This window comes from Colius striatus, chromosome 5, assembly GCF_028858725.1.
Source record: "Colius striatus isolate bColStr4 chromosome 5, bColStr4.1.hap1, whole genome shotgun sequence".
Taxonomy (NCBI): Eukaryota; Metazoa; Chordata; class Aves; order Coliiformes; family Coliidae; genus Colius; species Colius striatus.
Window position 1 is genome coordinate 37,763,549 of NC_084763.1, and position 21,519 is coordinate 37,785,067.

At 42.8% G+C, this 21,519-nt stretch overlaps 1 protein-coding gene across 3 annotated transcripts in view; it reads right to left on the bottom strand.

The window, feature by feature from the left end:
• PLCD1 (phospholipase C delta 1) overlaps nucleotides 1-21,519 on the bottom strand; it is a 51,971-nt gene that overhangs the window by 16,643 nt on the left and 13,809 nt on the right. For 2 of the 3 annotated variants that reach the window (XM_061996742.1, XM_010200472.2), the window contains exons 2-6: nucleotides 20,972-21,136; nucleotides 11,608-11,836; nucleotides 7,235-7,364; nucleotides 3,016-3,244; nucleotides 1,474-1,675 (exon numbers count right to left, since the gene is read on the bottom strand). In XM_061996742.1, coding sequence (XP_061852726.1) covers nucleotides 1,474-1,675; nucleotides 3,016-3,244; nucleotides 7,235-7,364; nucleotides 11,608-11,836; nucleotides 20,972-21,136 — 955 coding nt within the window. Of the gene's footprint in view, nucleotides 1-1,473; nucleotides 1,676-3,015; nucleotides 3,320-7,234; nucleotides 7,365-11,607; nucleotides 11,837-20,971; nucleotides 21,137-21,519 lie in introns of all 3 variants that reach the window. The other variant, XM_061996741.1, reaches the window with a different exon arrangement.

Below are 21,519 nucleotides of genomic sequence, written 5' to 3' on the forward strand. Positions count from 1 at the left end.
TGTGATCTGTCTAGGAGGTGATCTTGTCTCCTTTACAATAACTCCCTATATATTTCAGATACACAACTCCTTACACACACTGCAATAAGAATCATGGGATCTTTTTTCTACAACCAAAACATAATCCTGTAATTTTAAAATACTTTAAACTTGAATTCAAACAACTACTAAAGGGCAACTTTTGCCAGATTTCACTCTCTTCTTTTGATCCGAGACAGTCATTGTTCCCTGAGAATCAGATAAATAATAAACAAACACAGAATTGGAGTCATTAGCAAGGAGACATTGTCTCACTCAATAAAATGACAGGTCATAGCAGAAGTATGAAAGGTGGTTGTGCAAGTTAGTAAAGGCTCTGCAAACACTGAGCCATGGGGCATAAGACAGCAATCACTGTTAAAGGCAGAAGTAGGCAACACCTAGTATTCTGTCCAGGGACCCTGTAGGAGCATCTGAGCTGCTAAAGAGGAACCAGGCATAAGTTTCCTGATCCCCTGCACTGCTTCGTTACTCATATCCCAACTCTTGTTACGAACTAGGTCTCTCCAATATATACCCCAGCAGGGTTCTAGGGATAGCCCATGCCAGAGGCTACTCCCAAAAGGCAGTTCAGAGTGTAAACATCTTACAGCATGCACCATTTGGGTTCTTTCCAGTCTCTACACAGTCCTGCAGCTCTGTCCCAGAAATCTTTGCACCTTGTAGCTCCTTGCACACATGATCTCATGCCACATTCTGGGGAATGAAACATTCCCTCAGCATCATACTTTGAAAACACCATGTTTTCACGGTGCAATAGAGGCTCTACATGATTGCGGATATTTTAAACTACTCCCCAATGTAGTAATTATACACTTTACAATCAGATGAACACCAGATGAGGCCCAGGTGAAAGTGCTATGAAGAGGGGTGCACAGACAACCCAGCTTAAAAACAGCTCACTCTGATGTGAACATGGGCCAGTCCACATTACCTCAGCTCAGACTTTTTGGTCCTCTTGCATCTAGTACTAAAGACACACTCTCTGTCTTCTATATCACAGAATCATAGAATTGCTTAAATTGGAAAATACCTTTAAGATCATCAAGTCCAACCCCTCCCCTCACCCTGCCAAGCCCACCACTAACCCAAGGCCCTCAGCACCTCAGCTACACGGCTTTGCAATAGCTGCAGGGATGGGAAATTCACCACCTCCCTGGGCAGCCTGGGACAGGGGCTGACAATCCTCTCAGGGAAAAAGTTCTTCTTCATCTCCAATCTAAACCTACCCTGATGCAACTTGAGCCCATTTCCTCTTGTCCTGTCACTCGTTACTGGAGAAAAGAGACCAACCCCCGCCTCTTGTCAGGAAGCTGCAAAGAGTAATCATGTCTCCCCTCAGCCTCCTCTTCTACAGACTAAGCAACCCCAGGTCCCTCAGCCACTCCTCATAATACCTTAACCTCTCTCATACATAAATACACACACACGTACCTGATATAGGCTTCTGTGCTGCTTGGACCTGTGAGCTGGTCTTCCATAAGATAGGTATTGTGTGAGGATGACACCAAGTAGTGACTGAGAGGTTGAGTCATATCCTGGTAAACTTTACGGTGGGAGGAGTTGAATATATTTCCATCATCAGACAGGAGGTACATCAGGAAACCATCTTTGGTCATGGCATTACCCCTCTTGGCTGTCAGATAAAAAGACAGAAACCTCATATTGAAAATCTGACACCAGGTTATACCATCATTTTCACCATGATGCCTACTGCTCTCCTCAGGATCTCAAAGACAAAACATGCTCCCTAGGTATTCAGCTAACAGTAAAGATATTGATGCTGCTCAGGTGATGATGACAGCTTCATCTGCCTGGAAATGCTTTTAAAGCCCCTTCACAAGCAGAAGCTTTTTATAACAATTACTGTCCTTGACAACACCTTAAAAGTGTCAAAGATGGCATTTACCTCCCCAGTCTCTAGAGATCTACAGTATGAAAATCTCCATTTGAGCATTTTGAGCTTCCTTCAGGACAACACAGGGAAACTCTCAGATGTCTAAACATAGCCAGATGAATATTGTCCAGACTATGCAATGAACACATGATTTGCAAAGAGTAAATGCAAAACAATGCAACTTTGAGGAGAAATTGGGGCCTTCCCATCTTGAGGTACTGAGCTAGATCTCAGTCTAATCTCTAAGTCCGACATCTGCAAAGCATTGTCTCTCTCCTGAAGGTACATCAGGATAGTGCAAAAGTAGCCTTTGATCCTTCATTCACTTCTTGAACAAGTCCTCAAAGGTGTTCCAGACTGGCGACTCAAGGAATCATAGAATGTTAAGGGTTGGAAGGGACCTTGAAAGATCATTCAGTCCAATCCCCCTGCAAGGGCAGGACCACCTAGAGAAGTTAACATGGGAACTCATCCAGGTAGGTTTTGAATGCTTCCAGAGAAGCTGACTCCACAACCCATCTGGACAGCCTGTTCCAGGGCTCCATCACCCTCACAGTAAAGAAGTTTTTCCTTACGATTCAGTTAATTTCTCAGAAGAGAGACAGTTCTCTGATTGCTCTCATAAACAGCTGCCACCTTCTTGGCCCTTTACTCAGAGACCTCATCATCCAATGGCTTTTCAGGTGCACACATTCAAAAACATTTGCCCCCATTCCTGCTTCTGGAGAACAGAAACATTTCTACCTTATTAACTTTGCAAAGCTGCATGAAGTCTCGACATTTGAATAAGCCACCAGAGTCTTTCCCTCAGGAATTTCATCCCCCTCTAGCCAACTCTACATCAACACCTCTCCACCTGCTCAGTGTGCCAAGGCAAATTTGAAGATATGTATTTCCCAGGCTCTCCTATGCCCTCCTCTCCTAGACCTGCTAAAATTCCTCTAGAATACTGATGATTTAGAAGCAGCTGCAAGGAAGAAATGAAACAGATGGCTGCAGAAGAAAGTAGCAGCAAAGTAATTAATAGTTCATGAAGAAAGCAAGACCTTGTACCAAACCAGCTAGGGTTTCCAACCTACCTCTTTCATTGGGCTCATATCTCTGAATTAAGGCAGGGGCAGCGACAACAGCATCTTCTTCTTGCTGCATCTCATAAAGGAACCTCACCAGGTTCTGGCAGGACATGAATCCTTCTGCATCTGAGTACTTTTGGAAGATCGTGTCTATTTCCTTCCTCTCTGTCAATATCTTGTAAAATTCCTCTATCTCATCATCCTCCAGAGCCTCTGTTTTGGACTTGTCACAATGCTGTAAACGTAGAGGGGAGAAGGAGTGAAAACCTTCTTTCCTTCTGGCATATGCTAGTCGTAATCTGCACCAGGGCTACACAACGCAGAACACAAAATAATTGCAAACAGTTACTGGCCAGTGAATGAGAAGCACCTGGTCAATGACAATGGTTCTCATTGACAAGGCCAACAGTCATGTAATAGTTATAATTACTATTATTTATTCATATTATTGGCCTGCTGAAAAGCACTAGGTATGGCCTTCAGCTCCACCACACCGCGTACTGTGCAAACCATAGATTAAAAGGACAGCCCCTGACGCTCTCAGTACAAATCAAGGCTGAAGAGAAATGTACCTCTTAATCTCCAAGAGATGGAGGAATATGGGAAAGCAATCCACCTTAAACTACTGGTAAAGACTGTGGCCTAAACTCCAGTAAGTAAAGTGATCTTTGCATGTTTGAGCTCAGGCCTCAAGGCTAGTAGTCAGGCTGGTTGCAAAGATACCGTCAAAATTTACTTTAAAAAAAGGTCCTGATAAACATGGGCATGTTTAGTTATGAAAAAGAAAAAACCAACCTCTTTCCATAGAACCACCAATTAACAAAACAGCCACAAAATTTCCAATCAGATATTCTCAAGGAGCCGTAATGCAAACTCTTCATACCCCAGTGTTCCTCTGTGGCTTGAACTTCTTCACTAGGTAACAGCTCTGACTGAGCACCACAGTCAAGGACTTGACCGACCATGAATTTAAGATACATAAGTTAGTGTCTCCATGATGGACAACAGCATTTCCAACAATAAATATATAAAGTTTATTTTAAATACTCCCAAGTTCAACTTTTTGTCAGAAATTACAGTTTTTCTGTGGCAAACCCTGACATCAATTTTGATGTTTGTTACTAGCAGAGGTCTTCATGGAGAGCTGAACAACTATTTTTCAGCCATCTCTGGGATGTAAACCTCTGTATTAAATATAGGCTGAGCAAAAAAAGCTGCAGTAGAAAACATGAGCTGATTTCAGAGGAACCACTTATGGCAGGAAGCATTATACAACTTCCAAATTGTTTTCCCTACAAATTTCATCAATTATTCCACTTATAGTTAATGCCTTGTAATTATGATGATTCCCTCTCTCTCTCAATATCTAAAGCAAGCAAACAGACCCTTAGCAGTATTGTCTTCAACTCATATAACCCACTCATATCTTACATTTCAGGTAAATCCCTGAATTCTCATCTTTGGCATGGATACCAAAACCCCTACAAGCCATGGCTTGCTTTTTTCAGTCTTTGGCCTAAAAATTTTTATTCTTCAGGCCTGAACTTGGATTGAAAGTGTACTTCAAGCCACTCAGACGAGGTGGTGGTGTACTTCATTTCACCCTCGTGATGGACAATGTTGCTACCAGTTACTATGACTTAGTTGACAGATGGTAACTTGCCAAATACTCCACTGCAGTCTATACCTTCACTAGCAGTTTATGATGCACACATAAAACCAAACAAGATGATCCTGATGCTCAGCATTTCATAAATGGAACTGACAGCAAAACTTGCAATTTGCCCTGACTTCCAAATTGGCTATGGGCTATAAGCTATGGGCTTATCTCAGTGATAGGACAACCTGTGAAATGCTCAGTACTTCAAACACCTTGAGTTTGAGCAGACCAGGAACTATCTTTTCCTTGCTGTCTGTGTGTGCATGATCCAGTGCTGTGGCCTTGGCAGATCTCACAAGCTAAGTTGAGCCTAATGATTAGCAACTGAAAAAGGAATATAAAAAGGGAAAGCAACTGGTGGAGACTGCAGTGGTACCACTACTGACAGACATTCTTTAAGACATAACAGGGAAAGTGACATTTTACTTTGAGTAAAAAGGCTTTGTAACTGATGTGCCTTGGGAAGTTTGTTAGTGGCGATTAAAGATTGTAATGGAAAGGGGACAATAACATTGTCATCATAGTCTCATATTCCAGGATAGATTAGATGCACAGTATAAAAGTGAGCTCCTTCTACTTGGGAGACAAGAGCTCCAAATTAGGAGAATTGCAATCCAAAATATTGCATATTGCCTCACTTGCATGGATCACGAACCATGAGTTCTGAACAAACCTTGGCCTGCACGAAAAAGTCAGAACCTTTCTATTGCACCATAGCAAAAATTCAGGTTGAAATTAAGTGAGCAATTAGAGGAGCTTTGCAGTTTCTGGTTGCATTGCGTATGTCTTACTCAAGTGGGTGTAAAACCTTGAGTCAGACAGAGTTATGTGATGAAAAGCAAGAATAACGTGAGAATATATGCTGTAGCTCTCTCTTGAATTCTTGATTGCCCTTCCTTCCTGTGACTAAGTGAAGAAAACCTCATAAAGACAGAAAAGATCACTCTTTTAATATGCTGCCACATCCCCTGGTCCATCTGAGTTTAAATAGTGTGCAAACTGAAAATGTAATTGCTTTAGGAGGAAGATAGACTCTTCCTGGAGGCAAATCAGGCCATAAGAGCCTCTCTTTGCAGAGGCTATACAGCAAATTTGTAACAATGGCATGCCTAATGAGGGTGCTTCACTTTGCTACCTGCATTTAGATGATGGGGTGAATCAAGGTTTAGGACTTGGAGTTCTTAAGCCAAAAAAAGAAATTTACTTCACGTTTCCACTCTTGGGCTCCCTTGTAACTATTGTAATAGCAAAAGAGATTCATTGAATGAACAGAAGACTGTGCCTTTGGGGGTGAAAAAAAGTTTCTTTTCAGATGTTTGATGTTTGAAGATGTAGGGAGTGACATATGCATCCTTTAGGCTGAGGTGAATTGCACAGCAGTCTCCATTATTGGCTTGACCTACACAGAATGCAAAGGAAATTCGTTGCTGACTACTTCCAGTGCAGATGTCTGCACTGGAGACATCTAACTCAGAGGAATCCCAACTTTATTGCTATTCTTCCAGGGACTTCCTGAGCAAGGAATAAACAATAGGATATGCCAGACAGAGCAGGAAGCTGCTCTAACTTGAAGATTTTGCAATCTGAAATCCCTTAAGATTTGATGATGACTTTCCCTCAGTTCTTGCAGAGTTACCAGAGAGAGAGGTCCATAAAGCAACTGTCAGGAAATATGTACCTCCTTTGGGGACAGGTCATAGTGAGATCTCTTCAACCTTCCCTGCTATCTGCTTACAGGAAGGAGCAGAACTACTGCCTGGTGCCCAAAACCACCCACATGTTTACCACTCTTCACAAAAAGCATTTCAGAAACTGCCCACCCACGAATTCAAATCCTGCTTCAGACAGGATGGATGTCTGGAAATTATCCAGATGTTTTATCTCACCTCAGCAGGAAAGCTTCTTTAGAGAGAAACCAAAAACTTAACAACTGAGAATTTTTCATCCTTTTCTTATCTTCTAAAAGGCTCAGCCAGCAGTCCAGATTCTTGAGAATCACAAGTATATGCTCCTGATCAGATTAAACGTGCTTTGGCTATTAAATCAATCAGACTGGTTAAGGCTTGGGTGCAATGTTACATAACTATCACAAATCTGGGGTGGGGTTTTTTCCTAGTTTGCACTTTCTTTATGTTTACACCTGTCACATTCTTCCTCTGAAAAGGTGAGGATCTAGTTCATAACTGTAAGCAAATCAATTTCAGACAGACTTAGGCATTGGCATGTGGTTGTGGTACACAGAAGTCCTGAAACACCTGAGACTCTAAGTGCACTTGAACTTTGCTTTTCCCTTTTTCTCACACTATGTTTGCATCTTCTCTGAATCCTGGAAAAATTTGGCATCAGTGGTAAAGAAAGGCCTTAGCATTCCTTCATCAAAAGCACTGTGTTGGTCTAACCTAGTTGTCAGTGGAAATCTGCTGAGCACCAAAACCCAAAAGACCTTCCTTGGTAGAGAAAAGATGCTAGAGTTCACTTTAGCTTAGGTCTCCAAACAAAGCTGAAAGCTGTGGGAGACCTTGACCTCAGATAACATCAAATTCTTTATCTGCTTGCTCTCATTACCTGGAAAATCTTCTTGGCATGATAGTCATCGACTTCAATGTTCACTTCTTTCAGGAAGTTCTTGAGCTCTTTCAAGCTCATTTTGTTGTCTTTGTTTTTATCAGCTTTCCGCAAGCACGTATGAATCCAGCTGCAGTATGATGTAAGGAAATCTTGCCATGTCAGTGCCTACCCTAAAGACCACCCTTCTGTTGTTCGTGGTTGGGGAGAAATCTCTTATAAAGACTCTGAACTACTTCTCCAGCTGCTACCATGAACATCATCCCACCTTCTGCTCTGAAAGAGCAAAATGGTGTTTTGACAGGAGCAAACTATGCTGTAACACAAGCAGTCGTGACCTGGGAGAAGCTTTCCACCATCTGGCCAAGACTGTGTCAGCTCTCTTTACCCTATAGGAGTTTCTGGCCACAGCTAGAAACAGTCAGATTTCTCTTTTATGACAGAGAGTGCATTCTGTTCCACACTGTTAAAAGGAGATTGAAGGCTGAAAGGAGCTCCCAAGTGCAGCTTGGTAACCTTGTTGTTGCAGATTTGATCAATATTCAGTATATCAAGGTGAACACTGAACAGAGATTATCCAAAAGAAGCATTAATATAAATTATTTCTCTCACTTTCAACTTCTGTATTTATTTAGGGACTTCTACCTATATGTCTTAAAAACTTTGTTATGAGCAGAATCAATACAAATTTTGTGGGTCTTGGCATTCCTTAGAAATGTACAGGACCTATACTGTATCATACTATGATAATAGTTCTTAAAAGCCTGGCTTATAATAAATTCAGTGTGTTTAAGGTTCTGTAGTAATTACTATTAAAAAATGAACTTTGTAATGTGATGCCAGATAATTTGAAATGAGTCTCTCATGTTACTTGCAGTCCCTTGAGCAAACAATGTTAGACACTTGAGAAACCTTGCAGTTTTAAATAAAAAAACCCACGCTTTTTGTATCATGGAAGTGACTCTAATTTACTTTACTGTCAAATAAGAAAGGTCATCCGGAAAAATCTCCTATTTTTCAATGGAAAAATTATTGAAGCAACAGTTTCATCTCCACAAACGTAACCTTCCATGCCTTGCATAGGAAAAATTGCCTCAAACTCATTCTGAAAAAACATCTCTTAAAAATGCCCAACCTGGAAGTTAAGCAGAGTAAACTTCAGAATTAGTAAATTAACTGGGCCTTTCAAAATACTCCCCCAAAAAGGCATTAATTGACAGCTTTAGGGGCTGTAGGCATAACCCTGAAACTGAATATTCACCACAGCTACCACTGCATTCAAATATTTCTGAACTAAACAGATAGGTTTAAACTGTTTGTAAGTATTGTTTGTGTCATGGAAAGCTGAACTTTCTGTCTTTAAAAATCTTGGCAGGTGCTAAGTAATGACCTCACACTGTATCTGTCTTAGCCTGGTAACATCAATATTCCTCTTCTTTAGACACAGAAACCAAAATAGAGGCTGCCTTTCCCCAACAACCAACCATTGCACAAAAAAATCACCTTTGTTCAAAAGTCTGCAGCCATTTCCACTGATGGTGAGCACCCAGAGATAGTGCATGTATCTAGAAGGCAATACATGCCCAGTGCAAAAGAGCATGTCTGGGTCCTGCCTGTTGTTTCACAAACAGCAGCATTCAGTCCCCAAAACACCTAAATTCCCCAGGCATCGGGATCCCCTGAGGTTTCAGAGAGTTTAGAGGAGCTGGAAGAACTAAGCATTTCAACTAAAATTCTTCTCCTCTGATATAAACACCATTTTGAAGCTGTGTTGAGGGTCTTCCTTTTACCTCACACACTTATTTGGGCCTGGGTGGATGAGGAAAAAGCTGTTCCCATTCCTGTACACATCCAGAGAGAGCCTGCTTTCTGCCTCTTGTTTTTAAAGGATCTGTCAGCTCCAGGACTACCAGCTTTCTATTACAAACCAAAGACTGAAACTATCTGGCACATTTCCCATGAATGTGCTCAGAACTGAAACACTGCAAAACTTCTGGTAAGTGACTTCAATCAAGAAGAAAAGCTCATACATAAATCCTAAAATCAAAGCAGACAGTGCCACATTACTCTAAAGTCCCCTGTATTTTCTGGTCTGAAGTCTTCCCTGCACACAGAACTGCAATATTTGTTAAATAACCTATGCCAGCCTGCTGCAGGGTTGAATCTGAAGCTTAATAAAACGTCTTTAAAAATGTATGTATAAGAATGTATATGAAGTATGTATAAGAGTGTAAGAAGCACTCTTGAAGCATGTGGGAGTTTTATCTTTGTAGGAATACAGGACTGGAAAGGAAACACAAGACAAATACAATGCATAAAGGATCAAACCCCATCTGAAAGCAGCGAGGTTTTTACTTTCAGCGAAAACCGCTTATCCCTTACTTCCTTCAAAGGTTTTAGAGGCTGGAAAAGACAGGCTCCAGTCATGGGGGACAGGCAGGGGACCCAACACTTCTGATCTACTGACTCTTCTCCTTCTGTGCTCACAGATGCAAAGAACACTTCTGAGGTTTAAGGAAAATCTGAGTAAGCCCATGCTGCCAAGCAAACCCAGTGAAGACAGACTAAATTTAAAATCCCAGGCTTTAATTAAACACCATCACATTTCAAATGAGAAATCATGCTGTTCTGTAATTCCAGGTTACGTTAAACAGCCTGCGACAATCCCAGATTGGAAACCAGCACTGCACAGTAATTACTCTTCCAGAAATATTGCTTGCCTACCCACCCTATTTAGCTTCAATTCTGCTTTCCAAAGACAGAGAGGCACTTTTCCATGCTGGAAATTTACAGCACTCTTCCTTTCCAAATGTCACTGTTGGTTTTTCTCCATTAGCAATCTCATCTCTTCTTAGGGGAAGTTTTTCAGCAATATACTCAATTTGACATGCTCCAGGGATAACTTTCAGTAGCCCAGAGTTTCTCCACACACTGTGGGGGCAAGGGGCAGCCCTCACATTTAAAAGGAAAACTGCCAGTGTATAATATTTACAACAGCACCAACGTTTCAAGATTTCAATTTGTTTAGGGGCTGGTCCCTACTACTGCAGGCACACAACTGCTGATGCAGCTGAGGAATGACCTTACAGCCTAGAGCCTGAAGAATCTTCCAAAAAAATACTCACAGTGCAGGAGATAAATGCAGCATCCCACACACATCAGAGGTAAGGGAATCTGATTCCTATAAGCAAACAGCACTCTGGTTGTGTAAGTGATTATTAGACTTGAGAGAATCCACAGGAGAGTAAAGCCTGATGAAAGCTCAGCATTTATAAGCCATGTCCTTCATCACCAGTACATTACTACCCAGCAGAGAACTCACATGGAGTGAAGCCTTGACTGAAGGAAAGACTCCCTGGTGCCTGCTAAGGCTCAGGCTCCAGCTTTGTGATATTCCTCAGCTGAGGATTTCACATCTCCCCTCCACAGAGGCACTGATGCTGAACCAGGCACGAAGCTCTGGAAGCCTTCTCTCACTGAGTGCATGATCTGGCTTCCTCTCAGGTAGCTGGATGCCTGTCTTTGTGAAGCTTGAAGGAACTCAATATTTAATAACTACTGCTGCTTTGTTAAATCAAGGAGAAATTGGCTAACAGGTTCATAGGTCATCATCGGGGTCTCATACACAGGGACCACTGAAAATCCATCAAAAACTGCACCCACACATATTCCCCCTTTTTATATGGATGTGAGACCTGTGGTTGCACAGTAACTTACTAAGTGAAATGCAGCTCCAGGGAAAACTCCCTGTAAATTCATCAGAGCTAGGATTTCACACAATAACTAACCCAACTCCTCACAGCTAATTTACATTCCTTTCCTGCCCTGCTCCTTTTCTGGATCGTACTAGAGCAATCAGAAATTCTTTCAGGGTAAAATTTTCTCTCATGCTGAGGCAAATAAGGAGTAATTTCACTAAAGTCAGTAGAGTTACCCCAGAGGAAATTTGGCAGTCAGAAGACGAGAATCGGTTCCTTCATCTTGTATTACTGTGAAACATGAGGAACAATACAAACTCTTCATGCCTTGCCAAGAAGTGCCTGTCTTGGAGTTTACTGCAATACAAGTGAAACAGACCCCTGAAGAACACAAAAAACCCTAATGACTGTTTTATCTAGAGCTCCCTGAAAGAGGCAATTCTTTGGTTAAGGAGCTATGTTAAGCCTGAATCCACTATTGCAGATATGGCTGTAAAATAGGAAGAAAGAAACGTTGGAAACCAGGGAGTTTGCCCTGGTACAAACTCAGTGCAAGAAAAAACCCAGTGCCCAGGGCCAATGGGAAAAAAAGGGGGTTAGTCTACTATCTCCACCCACAGAGAAAGACAAGTGTATCTTTGTCTGCAGTTAATCATTTTATAAGGCAAAGGATACTGTTGGAGTTTCTGTTTCTGGTTCATGGAGTTGCTATGGGCTATGATTTTCCCAAGGCCAGAGATCCAGTGGTTGGCATCATCCTCTGAACTCGCAATGAGGTCCAGGTTTTTCCGCTGGTCTTTGAAAATGATGGAAAAGCAGCGATACTCCGGGACATCCTTGGCGTATTTTTCCATACCTTCTGTTTTATGGCCTGACCTCACATCCCGAATATCTTCAATAGAGACTGTGGAAATAAAGCAGAGCCTACTGTCAGTGGGGGTTCAGCTTTATCTCTACTTGATACGGGATACTAAGAAATTACTTTCTCCTTTTTCTGAAGCCTCTAGAGGATTCCCTTCCCTTTCCCAAACTTAGTACTCAAGAAAGCTCAAATCAAAAGGTGGAGAAAGAGGAAGAAATTTTAAAAAGAGCTTTTCCCCCATATTATTTGTTTAACAAAGAAGTAGAATATACACTAGATGCCACACTGTGATATCATGGTTATCAAAACACAAATCACTGCCAGAAGTTTGGAACATCCCTGACTTCATCTGTTCCCCCATCTGAGGGTGGGGAAAGTGGAGCTGTGCGTCCCAGTGAACATCACCTCACAGGAAAATGAGAGATGACTAAGGGGGGCAGGGACCAAAATAGTATTCTTTAGTTTGCAAAACAGTAGAGAAAGTAAATGTTTAAATCTTCTATCTTCTTTTCAGTCAGGCTAATGCAAATTAGAGAGGCGAAGACCAAAGCTTTGGAGCAATCTGGTGTCAACCGTACTCCATCCTCACCCCTGGCAAGGGTAGACTTGACCTTCTTTGCTGCAAAAAAGCAAACCACTGCTTTCAAGGCCAACCTTCCCCATTTCCATCTCTGCCCCTCAGCTCATGGAAATGAGCCCTGAAGTCACACCAAACTTGCAAAATACACATGCAAGGCAATCCAGAAAGAAAGGTGTGTCAAAGAGACAACTGTTACTAAGGAACAGAAGCACCCCGGACATTTGCCATGCAAGTGCTTTCAAACTATGCTGAAATCTGGCAAGCTCCCAGCAGCATGAACAGCCTTTTTTTGTCTTTCATGGGCCACTTGAAACCTTTACAGAGGAGCCAGAGGAAAGCACAGAAACTGCTTAATCACATTTGACTGCTGAGAAACTTAACACCAACGAAGGGATGACACCTGCCCACAATAAATGGCAAAAATATTTGCAAACAGTTTTGTAGACCATAATCAAGAAACTCTTATTGTATTTCCTTGGATAGGAGACAGGCCAGTTAGCATTTTGCAAACATCTACCAATACCATTTCAGGGCAGACACAGAAAAGGCAACACATCTGAGAGATATTTAGCCAATTTCTGTAATTAGTAGGCCAAAATATAGATAAAATCATGGGAATGTGGAAAATTAAAAACAGGCCTGACTTTTCCCTACCTCAAACTGTAGGTCACAGGTAAAAATTATTTCATGTGTCATAGATGTGTGAGATTGATTTTCTTTGTGCGTATCTTGAAGGAGTTTTGTTGAAAAGCAGGATGTGAGTGTAAAACGTACCCATTGTACACCTCAATAGGAGAAACTTGCCTTTAAGCATCCATTTTATCTGCTCTTTCATTAAAATTCGTACAATTTCACCATCAAAGTGCCCAGTTCATGCAAAGTCATCACAGCAGAGAAACACAACTCAGCATGCACCTTGTTTTTAGCATACCTGCCCTGGGATCATCCAAAATTCATCAGATGTTCATTAGAGTTTAACTCAGTGACTTTCTAAAACAAACACTTGACATTTGCTTTAAATTCTCCCCATATGTCAAGGAGGTCAAATATCTTACATAGCTCTTTGCTGGTTTGGTTCCTACACAAGAACATACCATGAGGACCTTCCTGGAACTGGCAAAGCTCCTCCCTGACAATTCTGAGCAATTATCTTTGTGTGGTCTTTTATTATCTCTTCATAAAAGCCAACAGTTGATCAGTCAGAGGGGAGAGGAGGAAAAGGTTGGGTTGGGCTGCTGTGGAATTAAGTTATCTAGCCAATTAAACAGGGAGTGAAAGCTTTGGGGTGGTTTTTTTGAGTACTAAAACAACCCTTGAAAGAAAAGGGCTGCAATTTCATTGCAGTTGGGCAAGTAGTGGAGAGCCCTGCCCGTTAACTATGACATTGGGCATATGACAGTGACTGTGCCTAAGGTTGAAATAAACCCTTAATGATAAGGATGCTATCATGTTTGGATGGATTCAGTTCCCTCAAAAAGTCTAAAGTTTGGTTAGTCTCCATTCACAGCCAAGGGGAAAAAAAGAAGATTTTGGAACACAAAGGTTCCATCCTATTTAGACAAAAACTTAATTCACCACTACAGGGGACCCTTATCAGAAAGCAAGATCGGGCTGAGCATCTCAGATGCAGATGTGTGCCATGCAGATGGTCCGTAAGTAGGTGATTCGCCTCCATGCTTTTGGTTATGGCAGTGGAAGTGGAAGGATCACCCTGTTGTTCCTCAACATCTGCCAACTGCTCACCACTGCTTGGCTCCTAAGAGTTATTGTCCTTTCAGAATGGCTAGCTCATCTGCTTGTGCAATCAGTCCCTAAACTTTGGGTTGGCAATGACATAGCGTTTCCAAGACTAGAAAATCTGATGTTAAATATTGGAAATTTAGAATGCATTCTTTGGAAACCACTACCTGGCAAAGTGAATCCACTGGAAAAGAGCCATGTGGGAGGAAAAAATGATTGAAAACCTGTATCTGGAAGAGCTGCCTTGACCTCTTTGGAGTATGCTGAGAAGAGGATGAGAGAGGGCACAGAGCTCCTCAATGCAGAAAAGGTACAAGGCTGAAGAAGAGGACTGGTGTCTACTGCAGTTGTGCAAGAGACAGGAGAGAAACTATCAAGGAACTGCTAACAAAGTAGGGTAAGAGAGGACACTTTTTAAAGCTTTCCATAGCTTGGTCATGTGTACTGTTTTCATCTATCAATAAAACAGCTGAAAGTCTGCCCAAGCCATCTGCAAATGTTATCTCTTTTCTGGAAAATCTTAACCCAGCTTGAGTATATTATCAGCTGTTCCCAAACAGTGAGTGTACTGTGTTAGCAGTCTCAAACTAACTGTGTGCTCAGCTCAGCTATCTGCAAGGAGAAATTAGAAGTAACTGAGGGACAAAGATATGTCACAGCAGAGGAAACACTTTAGCAAATAGACATCAATCATGTATCCCTGCAAGTTCCCTGTTCCTTCCCCATCACGCCACAGTGGGGAGGTAACTACAAGCAGAGAGAATCTGGAAAGTTTGCATCTGATTCTCCTGAGTGTTTACATCTGCTGAAGAGGTGGTTTGTGTAATGCCCAAAACATGAAGCATAACACAAGGAACCTTGTGTCCTTCCTGGCCTTCAGACATTGAGTCAAATAGGTTACAGCCTGGTCAGCTTTCCTGGCTGCTGTGAGTACCATTTGGCCAGTGCCATGGACATGGACAGGCAGCACAGCTCCCTGGAGCCAGTGAAATTACTCCTGTCTGAACTAGTCTCAGGGAGATGTTGAGAATTTTCTTTTTAATTCTCTTTTCCATTTTCATCACTGGATCCTGCCCTTGTGCTCCTCCCTCACTAATTCTCAGCCCTGTGCCCTAAGGCAGGTCTGAGTCAGGCCCAGAGGATGCAGGAGTCCGGTTTTGACAGAGAGTCTGCAAGTACCCAAGGTCAAAACAGCAACCTACAAAACTTTACTGACAGGGTGTAGAGCCCCACTTGTTCTTCTGCTTGACCAAAAACTTCCCCATGCCCAAGAGATTAGTTTCTTCCTCAAAATGGCCCCTGCACAAAAGGCTCCCCACCTCCCTCCAGCAGGACCTGGGCTGGTCTGACCACCCTCCACAAGGTGCAAGGATTTCAGCCCTACACACAGAGGGGATGGCCATTTCTGTGAGAACCATTCCTGCAGGAAGCAGTAGGGAGAGGCACACAAATTCCGTCTCCCCATCACCTTAAAAGCTATAACCTGTCAGGCTTCAGTACTGCATCCGAGTTACACTAAAAGACATTGGGCAGCCAAAATTACAAGCGTTATGGTGCCAGAAGGACAAGCCTAACAAGGTGCCTAATGATTAGACCACCTGTCTAAGAGATGAGCCCTGGCCACTGGCCTCTCCATATCTTCTCCAGTCACTGCTTCTCAGGTGACATATCCAGATTGTGCTAGGAGCAGGCACAGCAAAACATTTTGGTAATCCTAAAGAATACAGGGAAACGCTGTGCTGTGCCTTCTGACCCTGATGGCATTGCTTTCTCATCTCTCTGTGCAGGAATTACTGTGGGTCCCAGTTGCTGACACCTCATCCATTTTTTTCCCCTCTTCCCCCTGCACTGACTTGCTCAGCACACTGTTTTAACTTGAGATCTGCTGCTGGTGCATGTAACCAGCTGACAACTAGTGATGTAACGAACACATAGCTTAACAGGTTGTTTGGAAAACAGCTTTTAATATAAGGTCTTTACCTAATCTTTCTGTTCACCCATCACAGCTTGGGGCATTGATGTAAACAGAGCAATCTCTATTTATATTCCTTCCACCCATCACAACCAGGGCCCTGCAAACTGTTTCTGCACTAGTTCCCACTTCTCCTGCTACTACAGTTCTAAGGCTTTCAACACTTCTGTCTTTGCATTTAGCATATGCTGTGGAGAATAAGGTCAATATTTGTCAGCACACTGTGACGAAAACTGTCCCAGCAACGCATGTGGTGGCCTGATTCAAAATTCAATTGACAAACCAGGCAGCTCTGCATGTGAAATGACTTGGTTTGTGGGTTGAGTGATTTTGATAAAAACTAATGAGACCCACAGACAGCGGGTTTTGTCTTCCCAGCTGACGGTTGCCTTGCATAACACATTCACATCAGCAAATATTTTTCCAGGGACAAATACATGTCTGACTGTGGAGTAATGATTCCTAAAGAAACTTCCTCACCAGTTCCAGAAGGAAGGTGTTGGTGCAGTCAGCTGCCAGCTGTGTGTGTATATAGGTTGCCGAGAGTTTCTGTTGACTTTAGGCACTTATCAAGAATCATTTGAAGTTTTCACTTCTGGGCCTCAGCAAGTACAGAGGAATATCACATCCTTCCTGTTCTTCTGCAAGCAAGCTCGGGGAATTAATTCAACTGAGACAATCATTCATTCTTCCACAAAAATGTCATGGTATGTTAATTGCATGGCATTTTAAGGACATTTGTAAATATTACAGGAACTCAAAAATGAAGGACAAAGTTTTCTGCTGACCACTGGTAGTAGTCTATAAACATAAAGGTTTTGTACCACATTTAAAAACAATGGTAAAATATCTTATAATGGGCGTAGAAGTCAGAGGAACTGGAACAAATTCTGTGCACTTTTAATAGTGAAGACAGTAAATCATTACATTGAAATATCAATTTAATGACTTTAAACAATAATATAAACACCACTTGCAACATTCAGTTGTGCAACTGTATTCAGCTCACCTTTGTGAATTGCTCCCAAAACTCACTCTTTTAGGCAAAATACCAGAAAAGAAAACCGCAACAATAGTAGTTTTTAAGTAAAGCTTTTTGGCTAGAAATTGCAATATTTCAGCCAAAACTCTTAAAACTTCTTTCCTGACTACATAGTTTGTGACTCAAGGATGCACCCCCCAGTGAGTCATCTTTGGTGCAGTGTGTGAAGCTCACTCATGGCTGTCCTGGGAAATCTCATCTCCCTAAGCCTCCAGCAGAGAAAGGTACAGGACGTAGAAGAGCATCAGTTTCTGCGGGGCTCCACTGTAGCACCCCTAAACCTAAATCATACATTCAGCCTCTTCCTTCCAGCTTTGAATATTCCATTCCTCCACCAAATGCTCAAAAGGATGATTCACTGGAAAGTTTAGACCATCCCTCCAAGTCCCCAAGTTCAGAGAGTTTTTAAAGGAACTGAGTCTGGCTCAAGTGAGCTCACACTAGGGATTTCACAGGGTTTAAAAAAATACTTTTTAAAATCGATTTTGCTGAAAGCAGTACAAGCCTTTTTGCTGTTTTTTTTTTTTTCATGGAGATGAGACCTGATATTTGACCACAGCTAAACAAGACAGTATTACTGACAGGCTCTTCAAGTCCCTCTTCCCACTTTGGCTCTCCTCTTTCCCACCCTAGCAATGCTCAGGAATGAACTGTTAACCAACTCCCTTGGACAAATCTTTTCTGTGCCCTCAAAACTGTTAATCCTGCCACTTGAACCCTGTTTTCTCAGCACAGGGAGAAAGCTGTCCCCTGCATAAAAGCCTCACGGGCCAACTCTGAGCCACCTTGAGCATGGCTCTACACAACATTTAAGATAACCTAATGTTCATGGGCCCACTATGGATTTTTAAAGGTGATCTTGTGCAGCCCTTCATGCAGAGCACTCCTGTACTTCTGCTGGAGCTGACCAGAGAGTACACCAAAAGCATAATAATTTGTGGGTGAACTGACCACTTAAGATGCTTGAAGGGCTTGGGGAAAAAAGCTGTTCCTTTGGGCCTAAATGGAACATATTGAGAAATTATTAATGGATACAATAAGAAAGAAACGGACTATGTTCTATCTGTGTAGAAACCATGTTGGAATGGCAGCCAATCCCTCAAAAAGTCCCGTAGATAAAGCAGCTTTCAAGACAACACCTAATATAAATTTCCAGTTGTTTAAAATAAAAGACAATAGAGGAAGGTACTGAGTGTACCTCATCTATCTGATCCAGGACATATCTGTGCCTGTGACAACTCTGATAGGTTGAAGAGTTTCTTAACATCTGAGATTCTTCTGTCTAGCCTTGGCAGTCCCCAGTCTTATCTACTAGACACCACCACACAATGGTTTACAACTTATTTTTCTGCATAGTTATAAGAACAGTAACAGGAAAAACAGGAAACTGTCCAAACAGGAATGTAACCCTTCCCCTACTCAAACGTTGCTCCTCTGAGGTGTCTCCATCTGCTCGCTGTCAGCAACGCTGCAGATAAGATTAGACCTGCTACTAAAATTTCCCAGTTTCCATCCTGCTCATTCTTTTTCCTTCCTAAGAAAGGCAGCTTATCTGCAGTTCTAGAAAGGCAAAGTTACTGGAGGGCAAAGTTACTGTCTGTTCACAAGAAACACTGACCTTCTGGCGAGATTTGCCTTGAAGTCTCTGATTTTAAGTATCAAATCATGACCTTTCACCCTGATTTGACTACCTTCACACACCAGACCAAATGAGAAGTCAGTAGCAGTGATGGTGCACAACACTAACTAGTCGTAATCCTCTCTATATCTAAACCCAAAGATGCTTGTTGATGATAAAAGCTCAAGAAAGAAACTCAGACCCAGAGACCACTCTGAAAACATGGAATCGAAGGTCTCAGAAGACCAACAGAAAAGAAAGGCATGGGGAAACAGGTGTCCTTGGGATTACGGCTTGGGACTGGGCAGTCCGTCTCTCTTGTTGGCTTCAGGTGCGTCCAGCAGCCCCAAGGTGGCCCTCCAACCTTCCCAGAAGCTTGTACCAGAGCTTCCAGCACAGCTCCACATCCTCCCCAAAGCCTCTGGGACATGGCACACACCAGCACACTTGGCAGCTCAGCCTGGCAGCAGCCACACCCCTGCAGCCAGATGGATGTAGAGGTGCAAAGTGCAGGCCAGAGCCCTCCCACAGCTTGTTTTCCACAGCAGCAAGGCCACGCTCAGTCTCCACTGCCTTGTCTCCCTTCCCTGCTACCCTGATGGCAAAAGAAAAGGAATCTTTCTCCAGGGAAAGGTGTTCATGTACAGAGGCATTATGGAGTATAAATGTGAGTGTGAGGCAGTAGGCAATACCGCTTCTCTTTGCACTGAGGTCACTCCCATGGCACAGCAAGTTCTTCTTCCTGCAGTGGCTCTGCCTCTGTTGCCAGTAGTGTGGCAACACTGGCTGTGCCCAGTTAGCAAAGAATATCCTGAGCGCTGTAAATCCACGCCCACACACACACACACACTCCCAGCCTCTGCCCAACACCCAGCTCAAAGTATATGAGCTCACTACAGGGCTCTTACTGCAGCTCGGGACACAAAAAAGTTACAGCTGTGCCAGCTCTCCATGCCACTGCCTCGGTGATGGAGGCTATGGGCTTGACCAGTGCTTCTCCAAGTAGATATCAAAGGTCCCTGGAACCACAAAACAAGGACCTCCCCCCATTTACTTCAGAGGACCAGGTGAGGTTGGGACTGTTGATGGAGATGCTCTATGATTTGGAAACTGATGGCTCAGTATTGCACATGGTAAGGAGCAGCCTCCAATCCAAAGCCTTTTATAAGTAATGAGAGGAGGAGAAAGGAAATGTGTGGGGAAGGATGCACAAAGAGATTAAATGAAGTCGCCAAGGCCATGGTTACACAATGTGAGAGAGCTGGCTTATAACCCAAACGTATTTTTCCCTGTTACTTTACTCCTCCTACTGAAAATCTTATCACTGCTGTAGGAGGGGGGTAATTTGGCAAACACACCCTTCATTTATTTAATTGTAATTGTTACCAACAACTGTGTAAATAAGAAGGACAGCATGTTCTATACTTCAATGTGCCATAAGATACATTCCACATAATGAATTCACCTCCTGGCTTTATAAGACTGTGATGATTTGTGACAGCAAAATATGTCAGAAAAATATCAAATGAGAAGAAAAAGCAGATATAAACAGGTACACAGCCTGCCTGATCCCCTTTTCACTGCACAATTTGGCTCCTGCTCCCAATTACAGCCCCATGCTGTCACAGAATAGTTTTCCCTGTGTCCATGTAATGGTTATGGCTGTATCTGGACCATTTACAATGGAGTAAAATCTGAGTTTCCAAGATAAGGATGAGAACAGGGTTTCCTTCCTAGAGATATCTCCTGACAGCCCTTGGATCTCCTCATTTTCCCAGTTACATTTGTGAGGATTAAATATCAGCTTTCCCAGGGGCTGCAGGCAGAAAGTGCCCCAGCAGAGCCCAGACCAACAGCCCAAGCGCACCATAACACATGACAACATGACAGATGCTCCAGCCATGTCTCACGTTAAGCATTAGGGCTTAGGCACCTGAGTAACCAAAACTATTGCTCTGGGGAGAAAATGAGCTAGGTAGGGCTACTGAGAACATCACAGCTCACCCCACAAAGATTTTAAGCAGTAACTCACAAGCTTGGGAAATGTGGTAATTTCTAACACAGCAGATTCCTCCCAGCTGTCACACAGCATCACTCAGTTTAAGTGTTACAGGAACTATAAAGGATCTGGTGTCACTGTTTCAAGCCCTGCCTCCACGCTATAATGGTCTTGGTTCACCTCAAGCCCAGTGTCCCATGGCTATAATGAAGCAAACTTCACTTACAGATCTGTGACTCTGGAGACCTCAGCATCTTCTTCGATTCCTGCCATATAGTTTTGCAGTCCTCCTGGAGCTTATAAAACCGCTCCTTTCTCCAAGAGGCTGACTTCACCTTCAGCAGCTGGCTGCCTTTCAGAAGGAACTTCAGATCCTTGTCATCTTTCAGGCCTGTGAAGAAACAGTAGTGGTAATGTTACAAGAGTCAGCACAAGAAATTATGTCCATAGCATCTTCCCTTCCACAGGACACTAATCACAGACACAGAGAGACCACTGCAGTGCAGCCAGGTCATAGGATCAATAGAATGGTAGCAGTTGGAAGTGATCTTCCGAGCTCATCGGCCCAACCCCCTGCTAAAGCAGGTCCACCTAGATCAGGGGGCACAGGAACATGTCCAGGTGGGTTTGGAAACCTCCAGAGAAGGAGACTCCACATCCTCCCTGGGCAGCCTGTGCCAGGTCTCACTCACCTCAACACCAAACAAGTTTTTCCTTGTGGAAACTTTTTGTGGAACTATTTGTGTTCTAGTTGATATCCGTTCCAGTAAAAAA